The sequence below is a fragment of the Mesoplodon densirostris genome, chromosome 20 (assembly GCF_025265405.1).
Source record: "Mesoplodon densirostris isolate mMesDen1 chromosome 20, mMesDen1 primary haplotype, whole genome shotgun sequence".
NCBI classification, from domain to species: Eukaryota; Metazoa; Chordata; class Mammalia; order Artiodactyla; family Ziphiidae; genus Mesoplodon; species Mesoplodon densirostris.
Genome location: NC_082680.1, coordinates 13,611,498 through 13,636,501, shown reverse-complemented (window position 1 = coordinate 13,636,501; position 25,004 = coordinate 13,611,498). Strand labels below are relative to the sequence as shown.

At 39.3% G+C, this 25,004-nt stretch overlaps 1 protein-coding gene across 4 annotated transcripts in view; it reads left to right on the top strand.

The window, feature by feature from the left end:
- Positions 1–1,048: 1,048 nt before the first annotated feature.
- PDLIM3 (PDZ and LIM domain 3) overlaps positions 1,049–25,004 on the top strand; it is a 29,683-nt gene continuing 5,727 nt past the window's right edge. For 2 of the 4 annotated variants that reach the window (XM_060085878.1, XM_060085876.1), the window contains exons 1-4: positions 1,049–1,141; positions 10,419–10,570; positions 12,209–12,293; positions 20,673–20,740. In XM_060085878.1, the coding sequence (XP_059941861.1) occupies positions 1,049–1,141; positions 10,419–10,570; positions 12,209–12,293; positions 20,673–20,740 (398 nt within the window). Of the gene's footprint in view, positions 1,142–10,418; positions 10,571–12,208; positions 12,294–20,107; positions 20,296–20,672; positions 20,741–25,004 lie in introns of all 4 variants that reach the window. The other 2 variants (XM_060085877.1, XM_060085879.1) reach the window with 2 other exon arrangements.

Here is a 25,004-nt window from a genome sequence, read left to right as displayed (position 1 = left end):
GCCACTATGGAGAACAGTATGGAGCTTCCTTAAAAAAACTAAAAATAGAACTACCATACGACCCAGCAATCCCACTACTGGGCATATACTCTAAGAAAACCATAATTCAAAAAGAGTCATGTACCACAATGTCCATTGCAGCTCTATTTACAATCCCCAGGACATGGAAGCAACCGAAGTATCCATCGACAGATGAATGGATAAAGAAGATGTGGTACATATATACAATGGAACATCACTCAGCCATAAAACGAAACGAAACTGAGTTATTTGTAGTGAGGTGGATGGACCTAGAGACTGTCATACGGAGTGAAGTAAGTCAGAAAGAGAAAAACAAATACCATATGCTAACACATATGTATGGAATCTATTTTTTAAAAAATGGTTCTGAAGAACCTAGGGGCAGGACAGGAAAAGAGATGCAGACGTAGGGTATGGACTTGAGGATACGGGGAGGGGGAAGGGTCAGCTGGGACGAAGTGAGAGAGTGGCATGGACATATATACACTACCAAATGTAAAATAGATAGCTAGTGGGAGGCAGCCGCATAGCACAGGGAGATCAGCTCGGTGCTTTGTGACCACCTAGAGGGGTGGGATAGGGAAGGTGGAAGGGAGGGAGACGCAAGAGGGAGGAGATATGGGAACATATGTATATGTATAGCTGATTCACTTTGTTATAAAGCAGAAATTAACACACCATTGTAAAGAAATTATACTCCAATAAAGATGTTAAAAAGAGGGAGAGTGATGGGACTTGTAACCCGAAGCCTCCTTCAGCGTCCGCCCAAGAGGTCTGAGAGGCTGCGCCGGCCCGGTGCGCGTCTGTAAACTCCCGCGGGTCTGGCGCGTCTCTTTCTTCCAAAGTTGGAGCTCTCCTTGGTGGGAGGAGGCGGGGAGGAGGGGAGGTCAGTGACGTCACTGGGGAGCGGGGATAAAGCTCCCCGGCCGCGGTCCAGCGAGGACACTGCCCCAGGAGCAGAGTGGGCTGTTCCGCTCGGGGACACTCGTTGCGCCCCCGCTCCAGGAAGGCCGTGCCAGGAGGCACCATGCCCCAAAACGTGGTCCTGCCGGGCCCTGCGCCCTGGGGCTTCAGACTCTCGGGGGGCATAGACTTCAACCAGCCTTTGATCATCACCAGGGTAGGTGTTTTCCGTTCTTCTACTGAAAGTCGGGGACTCTGGCGTGCCGCGGGCCACCCTGGAGAGGCACTGGGGTGCGCTGGGTGGGGCCTCGGCTTCGGGTTCACGATTCGAGGGAGGATAGCACCTTGGCAAACTAGGTCTGGAGGATGCAGAGCAGCTTAGAGAATTAATCCAGTCAGTTCCAATGGTCTCTGTCTGCAACCTGTTGGCCTCCAGCAACTTTCCGAGGAGAGACGGACGGACGGCGCGGTTTCCCTGCGCTCAGAGAAGGCGAGGCTGCGAGGTGGGCTGCCTTCTCACCCTCCACTCCGGGTCTCCTTTCAGTAACAAATGAGATGGGGTCCAGAGAAGGAGAGACAGTGGTGGCTATTTGTTGGAGAGAGACAGGCAACTGAGCGCTTTCCTTGTCTGGAGGAAAACTTCAGCAGGTCGCTGTTCGCAGGGCAAGACCTCGGCTGGCCAAGTTGGAGGCGCTCATATCAGCCTAGACAGGGACAATTTCACTTATCTGTATTCCTAGGTTTCCAGGCATTTTGAATAAATATTTTCCAAAGCTGGAACTTGGCTTAGAAATCATCATCTACAACTCAAACTACAAAGAAAATGTGTCAGATAGTTTCGTTTACCTGATGGAGAACCATCCTCAGCCTAATAGCTCTGAATACTTGACCATCAAAGTCAAGCTTTCCTTACTTAATATTCTCTAAAGTATTGTCTAATTAAGAAAAAAGAAAATGGATAGATACATCAGGATCTGTCGTCAGTAAATTTCTAGATGGTCTAGTTGATCTTTTTTCCAACATGTGTTTGTCTTAACAGAAAATTATTATTATTTCAATTATCACATATAAAGCCTATTAAACCTAATTTTAAAACATAAACTTCCAGAATTTATACCTTTACTATGCTTTATTTTGTTCCTTACTGCTTATACTATATTTTATAAATGTATACTTTATAATCTGATACCCTCACATAGGCTTTGAACAAGGTAATACTTTTTAAATTCTGTTCTACTTACGAGTTTTAAGAATGAATGGCTTTTTATAATATCTCAAAACATGTATCCATGGAACAGATGCATACCATGGAACATTTCAAGCTTTGTTTTACATTTTTTGAAAACATATAAACATATCTGACATGTGTTTTCATATGAGACATGAAAACTTAACATACCCCAAAAATGTTCCTAAGTAAATTAGGCAGAAAATGGTTCAGAGACCTGGGCCAAGCAATGCCTTTTATGGATTTACCAAAGGAAACAGTTTCCATTATCTCTACGAATAAATATTTTTAAAGTTTCTGAAGTATAGTGTTCGTTTGTTTATATTAAATGAAATAAGCTTTTGAATCCTTACAAAGGATAAACCATATTTATATTAAACCTTAAAGGAATAATTTTGTTACGGAAATCCTGTCAGTGATTTATAAAAGAAATATCTCACTATTACTGTGGAACATGTCAATATGATTAATCTTATGTTTGAAATGTTGAGTTGTTGACATTATAAACAGTGTTTATTTCAAAGCAGAACTTAACATTTTGCAGTTGACTGCAGGAGCCATCGGTAAATATATTTGATCTGATGACAGTTATTGTTTGGGAAGCCAATTCCGTTTGAATTTTTAACTCAACTAATTTGTATCACTCATATTGACGCTTGGTTCAATAACAGTGCACGAACACATCTGATTATTTCATTTGACTATGGCTTTTCTCTTTAATTTAACTCAAGGAGAGCGGGTGAACTAAACTGTTTTGTATTCCAAGTGTACCCAAAGCCATTCACATAAATAGATTCTTGTTGAATAAATGAAAACATATTCATGTGAACGTTTTTGCCTTAGTGAACACCTAAGTGAGAGTATTTCCTCTGAAATTATAAGAATACTAAAAATCATTTGGAAAAAAGACTAAAAATATTACACAAACATAATTATCAGTGTTGTAATTAGGTAGCAGAATAATTCTATTAATATTTTTATGCTGTGTTAAAAGGTAGTGAATGAGGCTGTGTGTGTGTTAGTATACTCTTTTGCCTGCTATGTACTCTTCTAAGCCCTATGTATACACTCACTTAGATCTCACAATAATCCTATCAGAGCAGTAGTAGTAATATCCCTTTCTGCCGATGAGGAGAGTGAGGCTTCAAGAGATTCATTAACCTGTCCATGACCACAAGTGGCAGGGCAGAATTTGATGCAGGTTGACCTGCCTCCAAAGCCTGCATCCTGAAGCCCACACACGTGAAAGATTCTGCTTATTGTACAGATATCTCCAAACAGGCGTTTTGTGCCATGCAACTCATCACCTGGTCCTACTGACGCTCCATCTTTAAGATCTACCACTTTCTTTTTTTTCTACCACTGTCCCCAGGCAAGGTTTCCTAATTTCACACCTAGCTGTTGTCTCCCCTCTCCAATTCACCCTGCATATTCTCACCAGCCATCTTTGAGATGGTTGCTGGTTGCTCCTATCTTCCCCATTCTTAAAAATCCTTCAGTGGCATCCACAGTTTATAGAGAATAAAATGTGTGGTGTGTAGCACGAAATTCATGGCTTTCACCCTCTCTGCCCGCTCAAGTTTTCAAGTCCATTTCCTCCCTCTCTTCCTCCTCTCTCCTTTCCTCCTCTCACTCCACAAATAGGTAGTGGTGCCCATACTCTGGACCACTTATGATTTCTGTAACATGGCTTTGCTCCTGCTATCATTTTTCTCCAGAATTCTCTTCCCCACCCACTCCACTGTCCTCTGTGCCTGTGGAAACCCATTCAAATACCACTTCTCCAGCCTTCTTCCAGGAGTCATCCATTTAATTACTGTAGCTCTTGACCTACAACCTCTCCTTATAACATGCCTTGTACCACAGAAGGTTGAGTACATCTGTATCCCACAGATGGAATGCTCCCCCCTCAGGGCAACAACTGGCAAATGTGGGGGCTGTTCAGTGCCAAGCACAGTGTCTAGTACCTCATACAGGTCACAGAATACAAATAGACACAATATGAGTAAATAAATTGTTCACTTTTGACATCAATTTATTTTCAGAATAGGTGCAAACTGTGTCCTCAGAAGTATTCCACAATAAAGAAAAAGGAGAACTGTTTTATTGTTCATTGATTTGTCTGTTTTACATAAGTTCTTAAGCATACAAAGAATGAAAATGCTAATGCCTTCACTTAACACCACAAAAAGTCCCATGAATGAGATACAGTCCTCAAGTCAATTAAATCAATTTTTGTCCTATAAGCAATGCCCTCCCCTCCCTTCCTCACACTCTACAAAAGCAGATTACAGAAATGCTCCTTAGACCGTGGTCCTTTGCTCCACCCTCTGCTGGGGGCAGGATTTACAAAGTAATTCTCTCCATCAGCTGAAATTACAATTCACAAAATTAGGACAAAGGGTCCCCACCCTACAATTGTTTACCATCCAATTAATCAGCTGGGTGAAATTGTGTATCATACAAAACATTAGAAGTAAGGTAAATCAAACACCAGACAATCTCAAAAAAATTTTTTGAGCCATTGGTTGTGATACGATTTGTAGGAAAGCAGTTTCTAGGCAAGGGTGTGCTCTACTTCGTGCAATATGAATTTAAGTTTCGGATGTTCAGCATGCAGCAGGGTGTTGCTACTGCAAACACCATATACAACTGGCCTAGGCATTTCACAGGATAAAGTTTAAGGTTCACATCTCTAAGCGAGCAGCTGTTTTTTTTCTGGCAAGAACATTCTAAGGAGTCTCTTTCTTTCTTAAATGTTTGGACCACCCAGAAGGTGGATCTACTATCACAGCCGAGTTACAGATGGTTTGTTTTCATAAATGGTCCAATTTGGAATAAAGCACAAGCCTCTTTTGTGTACACGATGTAAAACTACTGTACACATCTCATGCCACTATGTCCCTTCCCACTCAGTTCCTCTTCCCTCCTTTCTATACAGACCACACCCAGGATCAAGATCACTGTAACCGAGAATGCTAAATATGGACTTGGGTACCAACATAGAAAATGTTAGTGTATTCTTAAGTTTTGTAGGCTTTAACACTGAATAGTATTTTAATATAAACTATATTTGAAATTTGAACTTTTAGAAAGAAATGTTTACAGTTGAATACAGTCTTTTTCCAGGTAGCCCTCTGTATCCTTTAGGGATTGGTTCCAGGATGCCCACTCCTCTATGCCCCCAACCCCCCCCCCCCCCCCAGTGATACCAAAACCCCAGGATGCTCAAGTCTCTCATATAAAATGGTATTTGCGGGCCTCCCTGGTGGCGCAGTGGTTGAGAGTCCGCCTGCCGATGCAGGGGATACGGGTTCGTGCCCCGGTCTGGGAGGATCCCATATGCCGCGGAGCGGCTGGGCCCGTGAGCCATGGCCGCTGAGCCTGCGCGTCCGGAGCCTGTGCTCCGCAACGGGAGAGGCCACAACAGTGAGAGGCCCGCATACCGCAAAAAAAATAAAAATAAAAAAAAAATAAAATGGTATTTGCATATAAACTAGGTACATCCTCCCCTATACTTTAAATCATCTCTAGATTATTTCTAATACCTAACGCAATGTAAATGCTATGTAAATAGTTGCCAGCATGTGGCAAATTCAAGTTTTGCTTTTTGGAACTCCCTGGAATTTTTTTTCAAATATTTTCAATCCTCGGTTGGTTGAATCCTGGATGCGGAACCCACGGATTCAGAGGGGTGACTGTACTTAATTGTGTTTTGACAAAGACATGTCTGCATGGAAGCAATGGTTCATCTGTTCCCAACATTCATACATCCCACAAGTACCTACTAAGCGCAGAAGGTATTGTATGTGGAAGGCACTGTGCGGGATACAGTCATCACTTAATGGGTTTCTACTCCCCTGAGAAGTTCATGTATCAGCAGAAGAGACATGAACACAAATGACCATGATATAACTTGTCCAGGATTCCATGAAAAAAGTATGGCCAAAGAGATGGGCGGAGTCAGGGGAGAGAGAGTGCCTGCAGGGGTGGCATTTTGGGATAGCGGAGGAGCTTGAGCTATAGAGTTAGACAGACCCATGAGGAATTTCAATTTTTCACTGGATGTGTGACCCTAAGCAAGTTTCTTATACTTTCTGAGCAACAGTTTTCTCATCTTAAAAGATACCAATACCAACAGTATAACAACACCATAATAGTTCTCACCTGTGGCTGCACATTAGCCTAACTCAGATAAGTTGAAAATACCCATGCCCAGGTGCTACTTGCAGCGATTCTGATTGAACTAGAAATGTAGACTGCAGCTACGTGCTGAAGGGCTTTTGATGCCAGGTGAGGTACTGAAGTTTATTTGCAGGCAATGGAGAACAACTGAACAATGGGAGTTCTCATTATTTAGATCCACACCCCACAGGACAGCCCTTCCGTATATACTTGTCTTGCTCCATAACTATTTCAACCATTTTTATTCTTAATACAGAAATCCTGCCAGGGCGATATTCTGTACTTCCCTCATGTTTCCCACAGTTAATAGGACATTGATAGATGCTTTACCTGTGATTTAAGTTAGTATTTTCCAAATAAACCCAAGTAATAGTTTGATGTGAAAAACAGAAATCATCTTAAGGGACTTGTTAAAAACACAAATTCCCTAGTTCCTCTGCTGCAGCTTCTGTTTCGTGATTCCAGGCATCTGGATTGGACTGGAATCTTTATGTTAAGCAAAGACGCTCGGTGATCCTTCTAATGAGACAAGTTAGAAAACACGTGCTAAGTGATTGACAGCAGTACTATTTCCAATGATCTCTCGAATGCTTTTGACATTTGAGACCCTAATGAAACTGAAAAATGAAGAATCCACTGAAAAACTCTTGGCCTCATTTTAGCTCTCTCTTCTCATCATTTGGGAAAACGTTAAAAATAAACTGTGAGCAATAATATAAAGTAATATAAATAAACTGCAAAGAAATAATATAAAGTCATGCTGGAAAATAATACATTCTTATGATTAAACAGATAGTCTACCTTACTAAAACCAGGCCAGTTTAGTGGTCATTTGCTGATCACTAGCCTCCCTAAACTTGAGAACTAAGAAGTGAAGGATCATGTTTTCTCCTTGTCTCTCATCCATTTCTCTACAGATTCTTTTCTTTCTTATCAACTCCTAATGTGGAGGTCCCAGGACATCAATCGCCAGGTTGAACGCAAAGTCAGAAGTTGGTTCTGGCATCACTATCGACCACTTTTCCTATTTAACTAATGAAACCGCTGGTGACATAGCTGTACAACTGCAACCACCTTAGTGAGAAGCCACAGGTTCTCTGAAAAAGAGAAGCAGCCTTCTTTGTCCAGACTATCTTAGAGTTGTAATGGTGAGAGTTATTAGAAAGAGCTTTGCAAATGTAATATTTTGCATTAATATAAAATAGTTATTAACGTCCATATTAACGTTGTTAATAACATTTAGTAATATTCAGTATCTAAGTTCAGCATCCCAGATATCTCCGTTTAAAATTTATATAGACAGATACATACAACCCTACCTTCCACTCATCTGAACCAGAGCTAAGAAATAATGTTAGGCTCTTCTAAACCTAGATCGAGTATTATATATAAACCAAATTAAAGTATATTAGAAAAGCTAGGTGAGGCTTTAAAAGCAAACACATTGAGCCATGCTTTCTCATGTTTTAACTCAAAGAAAAACATTTTGGTCTTAGAAGTTTAAAAATAGATGGTACTGGGCCTCCCTGGTGGCGCAGTGGTTGAGAGTCCGCCTGCCGATGCAGGGGATACGGGTTCGTGCCCCGGTCTGGGAGGATCCCATATGCCGCGGAGCGGCTGGGCCCGTGAGCTGTGGCCGCTGGGCCTGCGCATCCGGGGCCTGTGCTCCGCAACGGGAGGGGCCACAACAGTGAGAGGCCCGCATACCGCAAAAAAAAAAAAAAAAGAAAAAAAAAATAGATGGTACTGATTTTGATGAACTATAGCTAGAGAAAATTAAAAGTTTGAGGTTATTTTTAGCACTGCAAGTCACACTGGGGATGGAAACTTTTTTTCTTCTAACAGTTCTGAGTGTGGGAGAATTTCTAAATGGAAAAACATCTATGAAATGCCTCCTAAAAGCTGAGATGTAATAATCTCCAGTTGTCTTCACCCAGCCCCCATCATCTGTCCCTTCTGGAAATTATCACGATTGCTACAGTGAGGTAATCACAGACATGACATGAGTACAATAAACATTTTAGTGATGAGACTGAAGATCTAGGAGCCATGAGAATTTGTCATTTTAGCAATTTTATTCATTTATATGAATCTTGGATCTCTCTTAGAGCCACAGAGTTAAATCGAATTGATGACTAGATTAAGCAGAGACGAAAAATGAATTAATGACTGATCTTCAAGTTAAACGTTAGGAATGATCTAGTTTATTCCTGGAGCAGTTTGAGGTTTAAGTCAAGTTCTACATATTATTCTGATCTAAACAGTGGGAACTTGCAAAAGGAACAATGGCAGGTTGACATTAATAGCCATAATCTTTGGGTATATAAGGACTAGTTATTTTGTTTCACAAGTTCTGATTTAAATGTCCATTTCATTCATTTTTCAAGTAATTATCCATCAATTCCAAACACTGAGTATACACTGTGAAGCATTAGGAATATACATAATATTATAGATATCCTCAAGAACTTCCAGTTGGGAAAACAGACACTACACAAGTAAATAAACAAACATGAAAGTACAAACTGTCTTCATAAAGGAAAACAACAGGGTGTAACAGTGGAGAATGATGGGGAGGGGGCTGGAGAAACTACGTCAGATGTCTGGGGAGGTCTCTCTGAGAACATGACATTTAAGCCTAAACCAAAAGGAGGAGAAGAAGCAACCGGGTGAAGAGTCGGGGGAAGCATTTCAGGAGCAAGTTAACAGTGTGCACAAAGCCCAGAAGAGGGTGCAAGCTTGGCCTATTTGAGGAATTAAAAGGAAATCGGACTAGCTGTAGAGCAGTGGATTGGGAGGGGCGGAGGAGCGAGAATGGTGTGAGATGATGTTAGAGAAGTAGGCAGGGTGAGACCGGGTGAGGACTATTAGGCAGTTGTAAATAGTTGGGATTTACCCAGAAAAACTGGGAGATACCCATCAAAACAATCATCGCCTTTAACTGTATACTCAACATGTTTTTGTTGAAATAATTTGAAATATCTGAAATAATTTCAGATATGCCACTTTCTAAACATTTAACAACCATATTTTTCTCATATCATTTCTCATATCATTTCCCCCTTATCATTTCTCATATCATTCCCCACCTCCCCTCCAAAAAAGAAACCCACGTGGATTTCTCGTAGACAGCATAAGGTTAGATCTTGCTTTTTTTGTTGTTGTTTTTTTTGCTTTACCTAGTTTGACAAACTCTGCTAAAAAACAGAACGTGATGTGTTTTTAGGCCATTTACATATAATGTAATTACTGGTATGGTTTAATTAAAAGCTACCATCTTGTTAGTTGTTTTCTATTTGTTCCATCTGTTCTTCATTCATGGAGAAGAGACTGTGAGTAGATACAAACTTCTCTTGTATCTGTGGTTCCCACGGGTTCTAGACTCTCAATGCTTAACTCATACTTGGCCTTTAGCAATTTGTTCATAATTTTAGCTAAACTCTTCTTAACAAATAGTGCATTTGGCCCCATCTTCCTCCATGCTCTGGTACAGGTGAGCCCATGCTTGTCTTTCCTTGGAGACTCCCATCTTTCCTTAGATTCCAAGCTAGTTGGTTGCCCTGCAACTTCAGCTCTCTGAAGAGTCCACGAAAAGTCATAATTTTGCATATTATTTGGCTTCTTCTTGTTACTACAAGAGTGATTCTCTTTCCAGCTTTCTGTATCCCAGGTGCATTATAGGGATGCTAAAGTAGTTTCAGTTCAAATATTAAGGCTCCCCAGATGTAGTAAAGTTCTATTCCCAAATAGAGAGTTCTGGGTGACAAAAAATCCTAAGAAACAAATTATTTTCTTTAAAGCAAAGAAAATATGATCCAAACAGGGAGTTATGGAAGATGTTTTAAAAGAGAATCAGAGATGTCATCATGGAGGAAATGTGGTTAGTAAGAAACAAAATTATTTCACATAATGGGAAAATAGAAATAGCACAACTGATCAATTAAGAGTTATTTTAAGTGAGATTTAATATGTCCTGCCCAGTGAAGCATCTAAAATGTTACCAAGGTGAAATATAAATGTTGGGCACAAAACTCAAGATGCTGCAGGGTGTTGATTTTAAATGTGCGATGATTTCTTCCAGATTACTCCAGGAAGCAAGGCGGCAGCTGCCAACCTGTGTCCCGGAGATGTCATCCTGGCTATTGATGGCTTCGGTACCGAGTCCATGACTCATGCTGATGCACAGGACAGGATTAAAGCAGCAGCACACCAGCTGTGTCTCAAAATTGACAGGTGCTCTTTAATTAATGGTGTTAAAATTTGATCTGTTTTGCAGAAGAACCTGAACCAGAAGTATAAATGATTTCATCTTCCCAGTGAGAAGGAGTATCAAGGATCCAGAATTTTGACTGGCTTTTTTTTTAATGTATCAGCCACTTTGCTCTGTTCTTCACTGAAGTCAGTCAATCTAGTAGCTGTTAACAAAGAGTTTCTAAAAAGAATCCTCTGGAATGTCAGAATAATGAAAGAGGCTAAAATAACTTTTTTCCTGTACTAACGCAGTTAGTTGACCATGAAAATTGAACCATTTAAGGTATTGGCCACATAAACACCGAACAGCATGTCCAGTTATACTGCTATTCTAAACACGGTAGAGAACATGGAGTGGAATTTAGAGATGCTCCTAAAAGAATCTCGTGCTTGCCAAGATGTGATCATGTTAAAATCTGGTTGCTAATATCCTGTATGCTATTGGCTGTTTTGTACTGAATTCAGCCCAGAAGAATCCCACAAGGTACATGAAGGTTTTAGACAATGAGGCATTTCTGACCAAAAACCACATTAGGAAATTGATCTATTGCCATCAGACTCGTGATCTGAAACTGAATTGTGAAAATAATGATTTGTTATAGTGGTTGTTAGCATGTGTGTTTATCCTCTTGCTGTTGTATTCACAATTTTCCCTGCTGTGGTCCAAAGGCACAATCAGTCAGCCAATCTGCCATTTCAGGAGGTGAAATTGACTCTTTCCCTATCTATGCATAACCTGTGTTCCTGCCAAGCACACAGTCCCGTAGGAGCCACATGATCCCAAGTAGATACATGAGAAGCGTTGGACAAAGCACATTTCCTTGATGCCAACAGCAAATCCACCTGGCAAATCATTCACTGCCTCCTGTGGTGCCCCAGGTAGGACAGGAAGGAAGTTGAGGAGATCTAGGGATCTAGTTTGTCCTGTGGTCATCTGCAGGGTGTGCCTCCAGAATCTCCCTGTCCTGTACTGCTTCCCACATGCACTGGAGACCCACTTTCTCCAGACACTGTACAATGTCCTCACCTTAGTTCAGGTTGCTACAATCAAATCCCATAGGCTGGGTGGCTTAAGCAACAAACATTTACTTCTCATAGTTATGGAGGCTGGAAGTCCAAGGTCAGGGAGCCAGCATGGTCGGGTTCTCGGTGAGAGCCCGCTTCCTGGTCATGTCCTCACGTGGCCTTCTTTGGTGCATTCACACAGAGAGGGAAGAGATCTCATGCCTCTTCTTTTCATAAGGTCATTAATCCCACCATGAGAGCCCTACTCTAATGATTTAATCTAACCCTAATTACCTCCCAAAGACCCCACCTCCAAAGGCCATCACACTGGGGATTAGGATTTCAACATTTGAACCTGGGGTGTGGGGCGAGGACACAAACATTCAGTCCATAGCAGTCCTCCAAGCAATTTTGATCCATTCAAGTCTTCCCAGAAGTACACTAAAAACGTAAGACTAATTCAATAAGACAATACAGGATAATGAGCAAGGAATATTGCTTTTGCTCAAAGTATCAAGGGTTGTTAGTATTTTCAGAAACATAGGAAATTAAAGTATACTAAAACTAGAAGTACCATTAGAATTTGGGGTTTACAAACGTTGTTTTTATTTACAGGGCGGAAACTCGCTTATGGTCTCCACAGGTAACTGAAGATGGAAAGGCTCATCCTTTCAAAATCAACTTAGAATCAGAACCACAGGTATGAATTTTGGAGTAAATAATGTTCACATTATGTTTCCTTTTAAATGATGTGGATACCTTCCAAGAGGGAAAAGTGGCAAATATTTTAAAAACTGGAATAAGCCACCTGATGAAGTGGTTGTCTTTACTCTCCGAGATTAATTTATATTATCCGTGTCTTCTTACATTAAGAAAGAAAGAGAAGTGTGCCTAGGCAAACACCTTGTTAAAAGACAAATATGTTCTCATGAGGAAAAAGTCAGCTATATCTGTGTATAGTCCACTTACTTTTTCATTTTTTATGATGGACATCTGCCAAATGACCATGAGGTAATCCAAGAAATTTAAGATGTTAGCACAAAGCAAAACAAAAATAGGGTCAACCATTTGAAACAGGTGTCTCTAATCTTATAGTTATTGTGAACTTCAATTCCTCAAGGTCTTCACCCAGCTCTTATGTTACATCCCTCTTTAATTATCAGTTCTGGCATTCTATAATTAAGTTTACTCTAGGAGAAGAGTTTTGCGTTATGTAATCATGATGATATGCTGCCTGGGCTGCTGAATTACAAAAGATAAAGGATTTTCCCTTCAGGCAACTCTATATAATGAGCTAAATTAATCTAATAATCTGATGCTTATCCATGTCTACTTTCAAAACCTCCAAAAAACCCCAATTAAACCAACCCTCAATTGTGCTATATGGGAAATGTAATCAAGAAAAGGATTTTAGAACCTCTGCTTGGTCAGCAGCTCCCCAAGTTTAATGAGACAGAGATATATAAATCGAATATCCCTTTTTAAACAAGTATCCCTACTAAACTGATTAGATATTCCCAAAGTGTAGTTTTTCTATATATCTAATGAAAACGAACTGAAAGTATATTTATAATCTATGCTTCAGCAAGATTTCCCCTTTCAGGACCATCAATTCCTGAATTTGTCCTTCAAGTTTTCCATTTACCCCCATAAGCCCCCATTCATTTTACTCTTGGTAAAAACGTGGAGAGTCCATATGTACATGTGTCTCATAGAGCCTCTAAAGATTTAAATAAAATAATATAGAAAAAGAACTTGGCACAGTGAACTGCTCTCAGAGATGTTCAGTTAAGTGGGTGCTCTCATTATCACTGGGCATGGCACCCCTCCCACCAGCCTGTGACCAGAAGGCCTCCTGGCCTTTCTTGACAGTGAGATAGAAGGTGGCGCAGAGCTCCCTGGAGACCAGCAATGTCTTCCTCATCACTATCCAAGGGTCATTACAAATTACTTTGGATTAAAACCTTATTTTCAGTTAAAATAAAACCCCCACCCCAACCCCAGGAGAAAAAAACATACTAAGTAGTCTAACTTTTAGAGGGAATGAGTTTGTTAGATCCTTGTCCTAGACTTTGATTGGAGGGAAGGTAGAGCCTGAGCCTAAAAATCACTAAAAGCAAAAGGAGGAGAAAACAGGCCCCAAAGGGAGTGAGCAGGATATGGAATATTCAAGAAGGCGGAACCGGTGTGTCTATTCTCCTTACTCTGAGTCCCCCAGGCATGGCACACAGCAGGTGCTCACTAAATAGCTGACAAGTGAATGAAAGGAACTGGAGGCCCTAAAGATAAACTTCATTCGAACACCCCAGTCCTGGGAACCAACTCTCAGACTGCCACCCCCAGGGGCTGCACGAGAGGCAAAGAAATCACGAAAGCTGAGGGGGATATTTAGGTCAGGTAAGAGTGCCGCTCTTCAGGGTAGGTGAGTAAAAGGTAAAATGGACGAGACAGGTAATCAATGTGGTGAGAAGTGCTCTGCATGCTGATGGTGGCTTACCCCAACATCCAAGGTGGGTAGGCGAATAATGTCTCTAATCGACATCTTCCTGATAGAAGAAAGACTGCAAGAAGGAATAAGAACAAAGTTCTCCAGGCAGAGCTGTCACCTGTAGACAGCCCTTGGCAGGAATGCCCAAGCCTACCTGCCTCCTGCAACCCTCATCAACTCATCATTTAAGAGGCAACACACGAGAAAGAGATCACGTGGTGCTTTAAAAGACAGAAAAGGGAAATTTAAGGCTCACGTGCACACATATATTGACCTCCCCAACCTCTCATCATCACTAGGACAAACCGCACAGAATTCTGAGTTTCCTTTTTCCATATAGCGGTCCCCAACCTTTTTGGCACCAGGGACCAGTTTCGTGGAAGACAATTTTTCCATGGACGGCGGGGGCGGGGGGGGGATGCTTCAGGCGGTAATGCGAGCGATGGGGAGCGTCAGATGAAGCTTCGCGCACGTCTGCCGCTCACCTCCTGCTGTGCGGCCCGGTTCCTAACAGGTACTGGTCGGTGGCCTGGGGACTGGGGACCCCTGATATAGAGTACACATCCAAAATTGTACTGCACCCTTTTGCACATTTCCATTCACAATTTCTCCTAATTTTTGAAACCCGGTTTCATCAATACAAGATGCTAAGATATGGGACCAACTACACATATTTGACCAAAGTACCAAATCTCCAGTGATCCCTGATCATGTTGCAGCGCCCACTCTGGCATGTGGGTGACTCAGCAAGTATGTATTTTATTAAGCACGGGGTGAGCTTAGAGCACGCATGATTGGAGCCTGTGTTTTGCTAACATCTCTCCAGAATTGGAGTTTTCAAGGCAATTGTCTGAGCTTTACTCTAGAAGAGGCCCCTTTTGCAGATCTAGGAGTATTAATTTATGACTATGGTTATTCTAAGAACTAATTTTAAAAGATAATCCAGATTTTAAATATTCTGGCCTCTTGTCAATCATTTATTAGCCCATGTGTCCTGAATTTTGGGGTCAGACAGTATGGATATTTATGATACTGCAAAGGGGGAAAAGATAAAGAATGAGATAGGTTTTAAAAAAAAAGGTGAAGATTGGGTTAAGGGCTACAGAAGTCAGTCAGATGGAGCTTTTGAACATTCCATTAGTTTGAGTCATGACTAATTTCTTACTTGCACCCTCTCCAAGAGGTGGATGTTTGAAGGGCTCAGAGATAAGGACCATTTCAGTTCTTCCCCTAAAGGACCAAAATATTCCTACCCCTTACGAACCTCAGGCCAGATTTATGCATGACCAGTTCACATAACTTGGCACTTCAGGACATTCCCCACGAAATATAGCTAAATTTCAGCATAACCTCTCCTATCTGAAAATCCTATAGTACAAACTAGAACAAACTGCACTGATAAATATCAAACAGTGAATTTAACTTGTAGACTGAGATTGGAGAAAGGCTAAACTGTGGTTATATTTGTATTCTTTTTTTTTTTTTAATTAATACAAAGTTATGCAAAGAGATGTCTTTTCTTTCTACAAATAAAGCAACCCCTTCTGGACAACAAAGGTGTGTCAGTCTGAAAAACAAATACCATTAAATGTTTAAAATGCCATCATATATGAGGGGATTCCCTGGCACTCCAGTGGTTAGAACTCCACGCTCTCACAGCCAAGGGCCCGGGTTCAATCCCTGGTCAGGAAACTAGGACCCCACCAGCCACGCGGTGCGGCCAAAACATAAATAAATAAAATAAAGTAAAATAAAATAAAATGCCATCTTATATGAATAGTAAAATGCCATTGAGCGATACAATATTTGAGCGTGTTTCTCAACCCAAGTCAAACTTCTATTGTAAGTTATCCGACCTTTGCTATTGGACTTAAATACTATTTTTCATTTTAAAAGCAATATATAGTCTTTGGGAAAAAACACCCATTACATCCTACCATCCGAGTACAGCCACAAATAATAAAATGTTAGTGTATTTTTTCCAGCTTTTTCCCCCCTAGGAATAGGTTTAGGCTTTAGGGACTTTTTCTGACACAGTTATAGTAATAATGATACAAAATTTTAATATCTAGATTTTTCCATGTTTCCATGCTATTATTAAATAGCTAAATTTTGGTTTTATGAATTTAGACTCGAATCTTAGGCTTAAAAGAAACTTTAGAGGTTGTTTAGATCAACCCCCGGCCACTGGATAAACTCCTTCCAGACAGTCCTGAACATGGCCTATGAGCAGGTGCATTTTTCTATACAACGCATTGCTCTAGAGAAAAGGTATGTGCTAGAGTTCTCTGTCCTTCTTCAAAGCTTATATTCTCCAATAAAACATTACCCTCATCTCTGTTTAATATTCGCTGAACAATTCAAAATTATAATGCAGTTACCACAAGGCAGGAAAGATGCTTTTCAGAAATAAAAATGCTGTTTTCTAAATGAGAAAGGATTGCATCCTTTCCATAAAAGATTTGATAATAAAGACATACTATATGCACAATCAAGTGGGGTATGGGTTTAAATTGTCATATTTTCATGAAATAACTTTATTCTACAATGTTTTCATAACTGGACGGCAGCCTATACAAAACAAATTTTCATAAAATCCCCATTTCCCCAAACTCTTCCCCAGTGAGATATGGGGAACACTTGAAACAGATCACTGAAGAAAAAATAATTATAAGGGTGGCTTTATTTTTCATTTAAGGGGTTAGCATGAGGAGGGGGGTAGGGATTGTTCATAAATTCCAAACATGATAAAATATCATCATTTACTCAGTGTGGCTTGATCAAATATATGATCACTTGACATAGTTTCCCTCATTTCACAGGCATTTTTTTCTTATAAATAAATAGATCTGTATATTATCACACATGTATCAAACGTGTTGTATCTGTTGGAGCTGGTTATTGTCTCAGTTCTCAGACTGAATGTTTATCCAAGTAAGAAACTGAAAGGTGAACTGTCTTTGAATGACATCATTGCTGAGGTCATTTCAAGGACGTGGGAGATTGCTGTCAAGAGGTGCATATTCTCCCAATGGCAGCGGATCTCTGTCAAGTTACTTAGCTTTGATTCTGGCAGCTCTAGCATTCCATTAATTCAGAATATTACTCCTTAATATGAGCTCCTAACATTTAAAAATAATATTTAAAAATCTAGTTAACTGCAATGATTATTTGTTGAATTTTTAAGACGTAAGAATCATTTAGATGCTTTTGTCTGAGTAGAATAAACACAAGAGCTGGACTCTATTAACTGCTACATAATTTTTTTTACTAGTATTTTCCATTACTAATGATTTTCCAGGAAAATATAAAAAGGAATTAAAGTGGAATAGCAAACTTCCCGTTGGTTTTGTCTTTTGATTCTGTTTGACCATCAACAATGATGTAAGACTTGGATAGAATGTTGCCTTTCTGCGCCATATTTAAATGTTTTGTTTACCTTTAGTGTATACACTTCATTGTGCTTTTTTTGGAATGACTACAGCAGCCCATAAACTAATGCTTTGCAAAAGCTAAATACAAATGTTTGAAGCCTGTATTAGAAACACTTCCTATTATGATCTGAGTGGAAAATAGAGTTTTACTGTTTTATTTTAACAAATTACACTTTTGTGACTTTTGCAATATGTAACTAAAACCGAAAATGGCAAAGAAAAAGCTTGGAGCTAATTAACCTAAGTGCTGCTTTTTGGAAGTACTACTAGAGACTATTATTGCACAAATATTTTCAGAGAAGATGCCTCATTTATAGGACAGTTGCCAACCATGTTTATTTATAATTTTAAGACAGAAGAAATAAGGGCAGAGATTTTTTCCCCCATAAAGCCATCCCATTATTTTTCCTAATTTTTGTAAATTCAATTCTATATACCAAGATCTTTAAGGCATATCACTCTCAGTTAAAAAAAAAAAACAAAAGCTAAATTCCACAAAGCTTGATTCCTTCAGTACTTCCTGATTCACTCTTTTAATTAACCTGGGAGATTTATAGTCCACCAAAACTAAATTAGGCAATTAGCCTTCCGTCTTCTTTCATATCCAAAAGAGGAGCAAAGGCTTGAATCATGGCCATTGTCATTACTTACGATTATTTGCCATTCACTTTTTTCATGCCATAATAACAGCTAATCATAATGGTTAATCATAAAACACAGCCACCCCAAATTCATTATTAAATCAGCCAAAGCAATCAGATTGTACCAGTATATAAATGTTTGCACACATTTTCACATGTTCTGGGATTCAGCATTTTTCTAAAGCCGTATTCGGTTGTTTCAGTCATTCTGCTATCTAATATCAGCAACTACATTGTCACCCAACCAACTTCTAGGCAGTGAGTCATTATTCTGGAGATAAAACAACTGAATCAATAAGATATTAGTCAATTCAATCATACTATAGAATCACAGGCTTTGTATTCAACTCAGACCTTTTCAAGTTCAGGAGGCTGTTAAATTTTGCTGCCCAATGTTGATGAGAGAAAAGCTCCTCTTTACCACATCACAGATTTTTAGGTACCATGAGATTTGGGGCACCTGGAGTCAAAGACTCTGCAGGGCTAGTATTTGAAGCTGCACCCCATTTGCCTTGTCATAACGATTTTTTAAGTGGGCTTTGCCAACAGGCCTAGATGGGGGAATAGGGAGTGGGTGTGTGACAACTGCCTGCTCAGGAGAACCAAAAGGAAGCGGTGTGCTGCTTGGGTCTCTAAAGGAAGTCATTGGTGTTCTCTGGAATCACCACGCAAAACTGTGGTTCCACCCCTAAGAAAGGAATACAATCTCTTTTCTTAAAAGCACCATCCCACACCTTGCTCACCTACAATGACAAGAAAAAAAAAGATACGAATATTACAAGACCTTTTTATTCTTTGAATCAAAACAGTCTCCATTAACCATTTCAAATAATCATAAATGTTTGTGCTGTTTGAGATCCATGTGAAACACTGGTGGCACAGTCAAAAGTAAAGGAAGTTGATGTGAATGTGTGAGCAAAAATATTTTAAAGACTGATCTTACTAATTCTGCCAAATGAAAAGATTTGGAAAGAGAACCAGCTTGTGTGTATTTCAGCATTCCCTTTTGGTTTTCTTCTGTTGCTTAGAAGAAAAAAAAGTTTAATGAACTTTACGAAATTATAAATCTGTATAAAAACTGGAAAAAGTGATTCCTACATTAGAAGACAGTAATACAGAGTTTCAGATCATTCAGGCATGTTTCACACCCAGAGTTTAGGAGTGAAGTTTGGTCCTTCTCCCAAAGCAATGAAGTGAAAATCCTTTTGTGAATCATATAAATTAGCTCTCTCTAAATTGCTGACTTAAGTCTTTCTGGGATTAGAGTAAACATGAACGTACAACATGAAATCATCACAATAGAAAGGGAGGGTTTTCTATAAATGTTATTCCTGCTTTCATAAGGAAAGTCTTTTAATTCCTATTATTTTTTTCTAAATTTAAGGTTATATCTTAATGCAAATTAAGAATTTTGTTTGTTGTAGGAATTAAGAAAAAGACTTGGATTAGTTATAATGATTCAGTACAGTTATTTATAAATGCTCACTCCCTTTCTGATTGTTTTATTCTCCCATTTTCTAAAATGGGGGAAATTTTAAGCTATTACTAGAAGAGAAAGCATATGTAAGTTCTACTTAAGACAATGTTAAGTAGAATAATTTTTCTAAGCCAAAAATCTCACTTCCAACACATAATTTCTGGATTCAAAATGAGTCTTATGAGAATTTCTTAAAAGCTCTAGATGTAGAAGTCAGTAGGGAGCAGACAAGAGGTTTAATATTCGAATTATTTTATAATATTTCAAATAAGGTCAGTTCCTTTGCACCTGAACATTTGGTGGGTGATTACAGCACATGTAAAGTTCACGGCGAATGCAGTCCTCCTTTAACCTGGCCATTAATCTCGTAGTGGTAAAGAAACCTTGATTAACAAGAGCGATGCTGTTGATTTGCGCATTAACGGCTTTGTTGTGCATTCTGTGGCTCTGTGTATTTTGTCTGCCATTGTACAGGAGTTCAAACCCATTGGTGCCGGGTACAACAGAAGGGCCCAGCCTTTTGTTGCAGCAGCAAACATTGATGACAAAAGACAGGTAGTGAGCGCTTCCTATAACTCACCCATTGGGCTCTATTCAACCAGCAATATACAAGATGCGCTTCACGGGCAGCTGCGGGGGCTCATTCCTAGCTCACCTCAAAGGTAAGTACTCCACTTGGTTTCTGGCCACCATGTTCTTAATGGTGATAGTATGGCTTCTCTTCCTTTCAAAAGTCCAGCTCTTGCTGTTTTATTTTTACTTTCCTGAAGGCACGATCAGATTTTTATCTTAAAGACAAGCATCTAGAACATGGTTCTAATGTTCTGGAGTCCAATCTGCCAGTTCCAGAACATTTAGTGAATAGATGGTTAAAAGGAAGAAATCGCTCTGGTTCCATCATCACCCTTCTTAGTCATGTCAATATTTGGTGGTAAATAATCCTTTCTATACGATTATTGTTCATTTAATTTTATCTAAATATATATATATATATATTAGTCTTCCACTGAGGGACTTTTTTAACCCTTTGTTTTTACAGGATGTGAACTACTTTGAACACAAGCACAATATTCGGCCCAAACCTTTCACAATCCCAGGCCGAAGCAGGTCATAAAGCTTTAAGATTGTGAAGTTTGGAGTGCATGCATCTTTAATAAATCCTACTAATCACCAAGACACATAACTCTTAGGTGTTTGGAGTGACTTTTCTCATTTTGAAGCTTATTTCAAAAGCAAAAGAAACAAATTCACTTAGCAGAGAAGAGAATAAATATTGACCAGATTATAGAGCTGTGAAATATTATGCAATCCCTGTGTGTATTTATAACTGCTGTTCTGAGGATCCCATCCAGAACACAGTGACCTTTTGAGGCAGGCAGACATACCCTATCCCAGGGCAGGAAGCCCCAGTCAGCAGGAACAAAAATGAAAACCAGCCCCCGGTCAGGAGTAAGGAAGCAGGTGAGGCAAACGTGGAAAGGCTGGTGTAGCTTTCCATGTTTAACAGTCTCTGATCATCTCATCTCAGCACCTAATTCACATTGCACCATCAGAGCCCAGTGGGTAACCCCACTCATTCTAGCTCTTACATAAAAATAAATTTGCGTTCTTATGGATACTTGCAAAGGAAGAGAAGCCACTCGAAAAGGAACTTTTCCACTTGGGGAAAGTAAGTATAAAGAAAGAAAGAGTTGGAGCCAGAGGATTTACTGGGTTACCCTCATGGATAACTGTGCACACATTGGAATAAAAATGAGCAAGATCTCTTCTTGTCTGTCAGTTAGAGAAACAGATCATCTCAGATGATCCTTTTCAAATCTTCTCTAGAAACTGAATTCCAACCTACGAGGAAAGAAATCAATGCCCTGTCTTGCCACATCAGGAAATAGTGACTTCGGGAAACCTCAAACCCAAACACATTCCTCTGACCTCAGCTACATCCATCAGCCCAGAGGAAGGAAGTTGGGGGTTAGGCTGGATCAATCCTAACAGGTTAGGATCATTGAATAATGATCTACATCAGGTGTCACTAATAGGGGTCCATAGGTGGAGTCAATTGACAATGTTTTATTTAACCCTCCCGTTTTTAAAAATACTGAATTTAAGTTTAAGATGGAACATCTACTCTCTATCTTGCCAAAATGCCCATCATGCCTAAGCGTATGATACCTGGCCCATTTTCATATATGTGTGACCCTCCTGGCCCCCGGAGACATCTGAGTTTATGATGCCTGCTGTGGATGGTCAGTCATCATTTGATATATGATTTCCGTGTGCAGACCTTTATATAAGCTACAGTCAGGGCCAGAGGATTACCTCAAAATAAGTCAGACGATTTTGTGATATCAGACTCAGAAAGAAGGAGTGGAGTAAAAGAGCAGGAGAAAGATGCTAAAAAGGCAATGACTACCAAATACATCTGCCCCCACTACATATTATATCCCCAGCACCTAGAAAAGGGGCTGGGACGGAGTACATGCTCAACAAATGTTCATTAGGTAAAGGAACAAAAGCCCAAGAGGACCTAATCAGACTTCCTGAGTAGCAGGAAGAATCAGGAGCTGTTACCCTTCCCTCATACTGGCAACTCTGAACAATCCTTTTTTTGCTTCTCTTAGTTTTTGCCTCCTTCATATTCCATTTTCCTCTGTATCTTTTCTCTATTTCTTCACATTCAACAGCTTCCCAACCCCACTCTAAATAACATTAAAAAAACTGGATTAAAAGTTAAAATGCTCTTTTACTATTGAATAAATATATACATAATATATACATCTTCCCAGAGAAGCAGAGTAAAATGGATGTACTTGCATTCTTTTGAGCTTAGCGTAATGGTAAGCTCACTAACTTGAGCTATAGGACTCCACGAGGCTCAAATAAAATGATACATTAGAGTAACACAGATCTTGCTTTTGCTGAAGACCAATAACATTTAATTTTATAAAAATTCAGGGAAAGTCAAGGAGATTCGGGTATGTAATGCCCTTCTTTTACATTTTCATTTTAATTCAAACATGGTGATAATAATAAGCCACTCATAATTCTGTCATTGTAAGCTGGTGCCTTTCAATCTAGCTAAATTTGGAAGAGGGGAGTGAAAAAACAGAGATGAGAGGATCTGCTTAAAAAACAGGTACCAGTACACAAATTTTAAAAAAATTATTAAAATGCTTCTATTATCCTTCCTTTCTTCCTGTGCCCCCTCACTATTTGCTCTAGTTTCTGAATTTCTTGTTCTTACCAAATGATTCTTCATCAAGGTGGAATTTTGAGTGGCTACTTACCAAGCAATAACTACACCATTAATAAACAACTTTTGAATCAGACGTAAGTTGGAGATGCTAATATATTCATTTCCCTGGGTCTTACTATTAGTTAGGGTTCTTTCAATGGTTTCATCCTAATTGAAGCATATTAAAAGACCAGTATTTTCATATGAAAATATGTAAATGTTTAAAGCCACAGCTATCATTAAAAATACATATAAGGCTAGATCCAAATGATAAAATACAATCTGGTGAGTGATTTTTGGACAAGTCGCTTCTGGAAGCATGTCCCCAAAAGTCTATATACACACCAGGGAAGTCAGTTCTCTGTCTAATGATCTATCCAGGTGTATGATAGTAATTGAGTATATCATCAACCTTACACGTTGCCAAGCCAGTAAGTCAATGTCAAGAAATCTCAATGGTATCTACCTTTCCAGGTCACAGGAATAGGTCATGGTGACCCATGATGATCTTCACAGTGACTAGAGTCCATGAAAACTATTTTATTTAGAGCGTCAGTTCAAGAGCTCTTTTAAAATTGTCCCAGAAATTTATTAAAAAATAATTGTTTTTTGCTTAGGGTTTATTTCCTATCTATTCAATAGACACGGGCCCCTAAATAGAATGATAAAGAAACTAGGAAATAGAAGACACAGTCTCTGCTTAAATAAAGTTATATACACAAGCATGCATGTGTATAAGAACACTAATAACAGAAAAAAATGTAATACTAATTACAACTGTAAAATAAGGTATATCTGTAAGTTCTGAGTTGACCATAGTTTACTTCTCCACTATCTAGCACCATGCCTGGCACACAGTAAGGTCGTGTAGTTATAAATCCTTGTTCAAAAGGTCCACTATTTTAAGTCCAAGTCTCCCAATATTGAAACTCAGTGTTTCAAATCCCTAAATTACAATTTAACAAGCTTCATTATACTGAGGTCAAATCAATACGATCCTGACTAAACTGCACTATAACTGAAATGTTATTTCTATTCTTTTACCAACTGAAGTCAATTTCAGCAGAGTGTTGAGCCTATGAAAATGGTGAATAAACCATTTGACATTTTTGTATGTGATCAACCAATTTACTGATTAAGTTTCAAACAAGTTCTCAGTAGTCGGGAAGTGAAGGAGCAAGTTCATATATACCTGCCCCATTCAGTCTCTGCAGGTGGTTGAACTGGGTAACACAACACAACAAAAAGTTTTAATTCATCTAGTGACATGGGTTGCCCAGACTATCCAGGCTGCAGCATTGATGAAGCCAGTAAAATCAATGCCCAATATATGCTTTTGGGTTTTGCTCTCTGAAAGGGGCTGAGGCTGGCATTAGTAGCCCTAGAGAGTAAATGCAGGTATGCGGCCATACTTGAGCCCTCAGAGGACACTGACTTTCAGGTAAACACACTATATAAATTGTTCTCTGCCTTCAGTTTACAGCGGCACTAACCTGCAGGCATGACTGAAGTTCACATTAATATTACTATTTCTTTTAGCTTTGTCTTAAATGACTGTGCTTAAAAAAAAACCAATATATTCCTTTTCTCAAAAAATGCATTTCTCATGCTGCATTTAAAATACATGTAGAGAAATGATTTTTTAGTCATTGGCTTCAGTTATGACTAACCTCCTATCCACAGCAAATTCTATTCATAGAGAATAAGAAATTTCTGTAGTTGTCCTTAAAATTGCATGACTGGCCTTTCTGATGTTTTAATAATGAGTTGCCTTAAATTGTCTTTAAAAGGAAATGAGAACTATGCATGGAAATATATGCGTGCTTCCAAAATTTTACAAGAAATAGCTATGTATAAAAGAAATATATCTTAGCTCTAAGTAGCATTCACAGAGTTTGAGATCACCTTATTTCCCCTCTAATCATTCATTTCAAGGTGACAGGCATTTATTGGCTGTTTCTAGAGCCTGTATCAAATCACCGAACAATTTTTTAAAGTGTAGTCTTCACAAAATGAAAGAATGAAAGTAGAAAAAGTTAAAATAGTAACAATAAAATATTTACAAAATAGTCTTAAAAAATAATCTCTATCACATAACCTACAAGTTGCCAATTACTATTCAATTAAGGCCCAACTGCA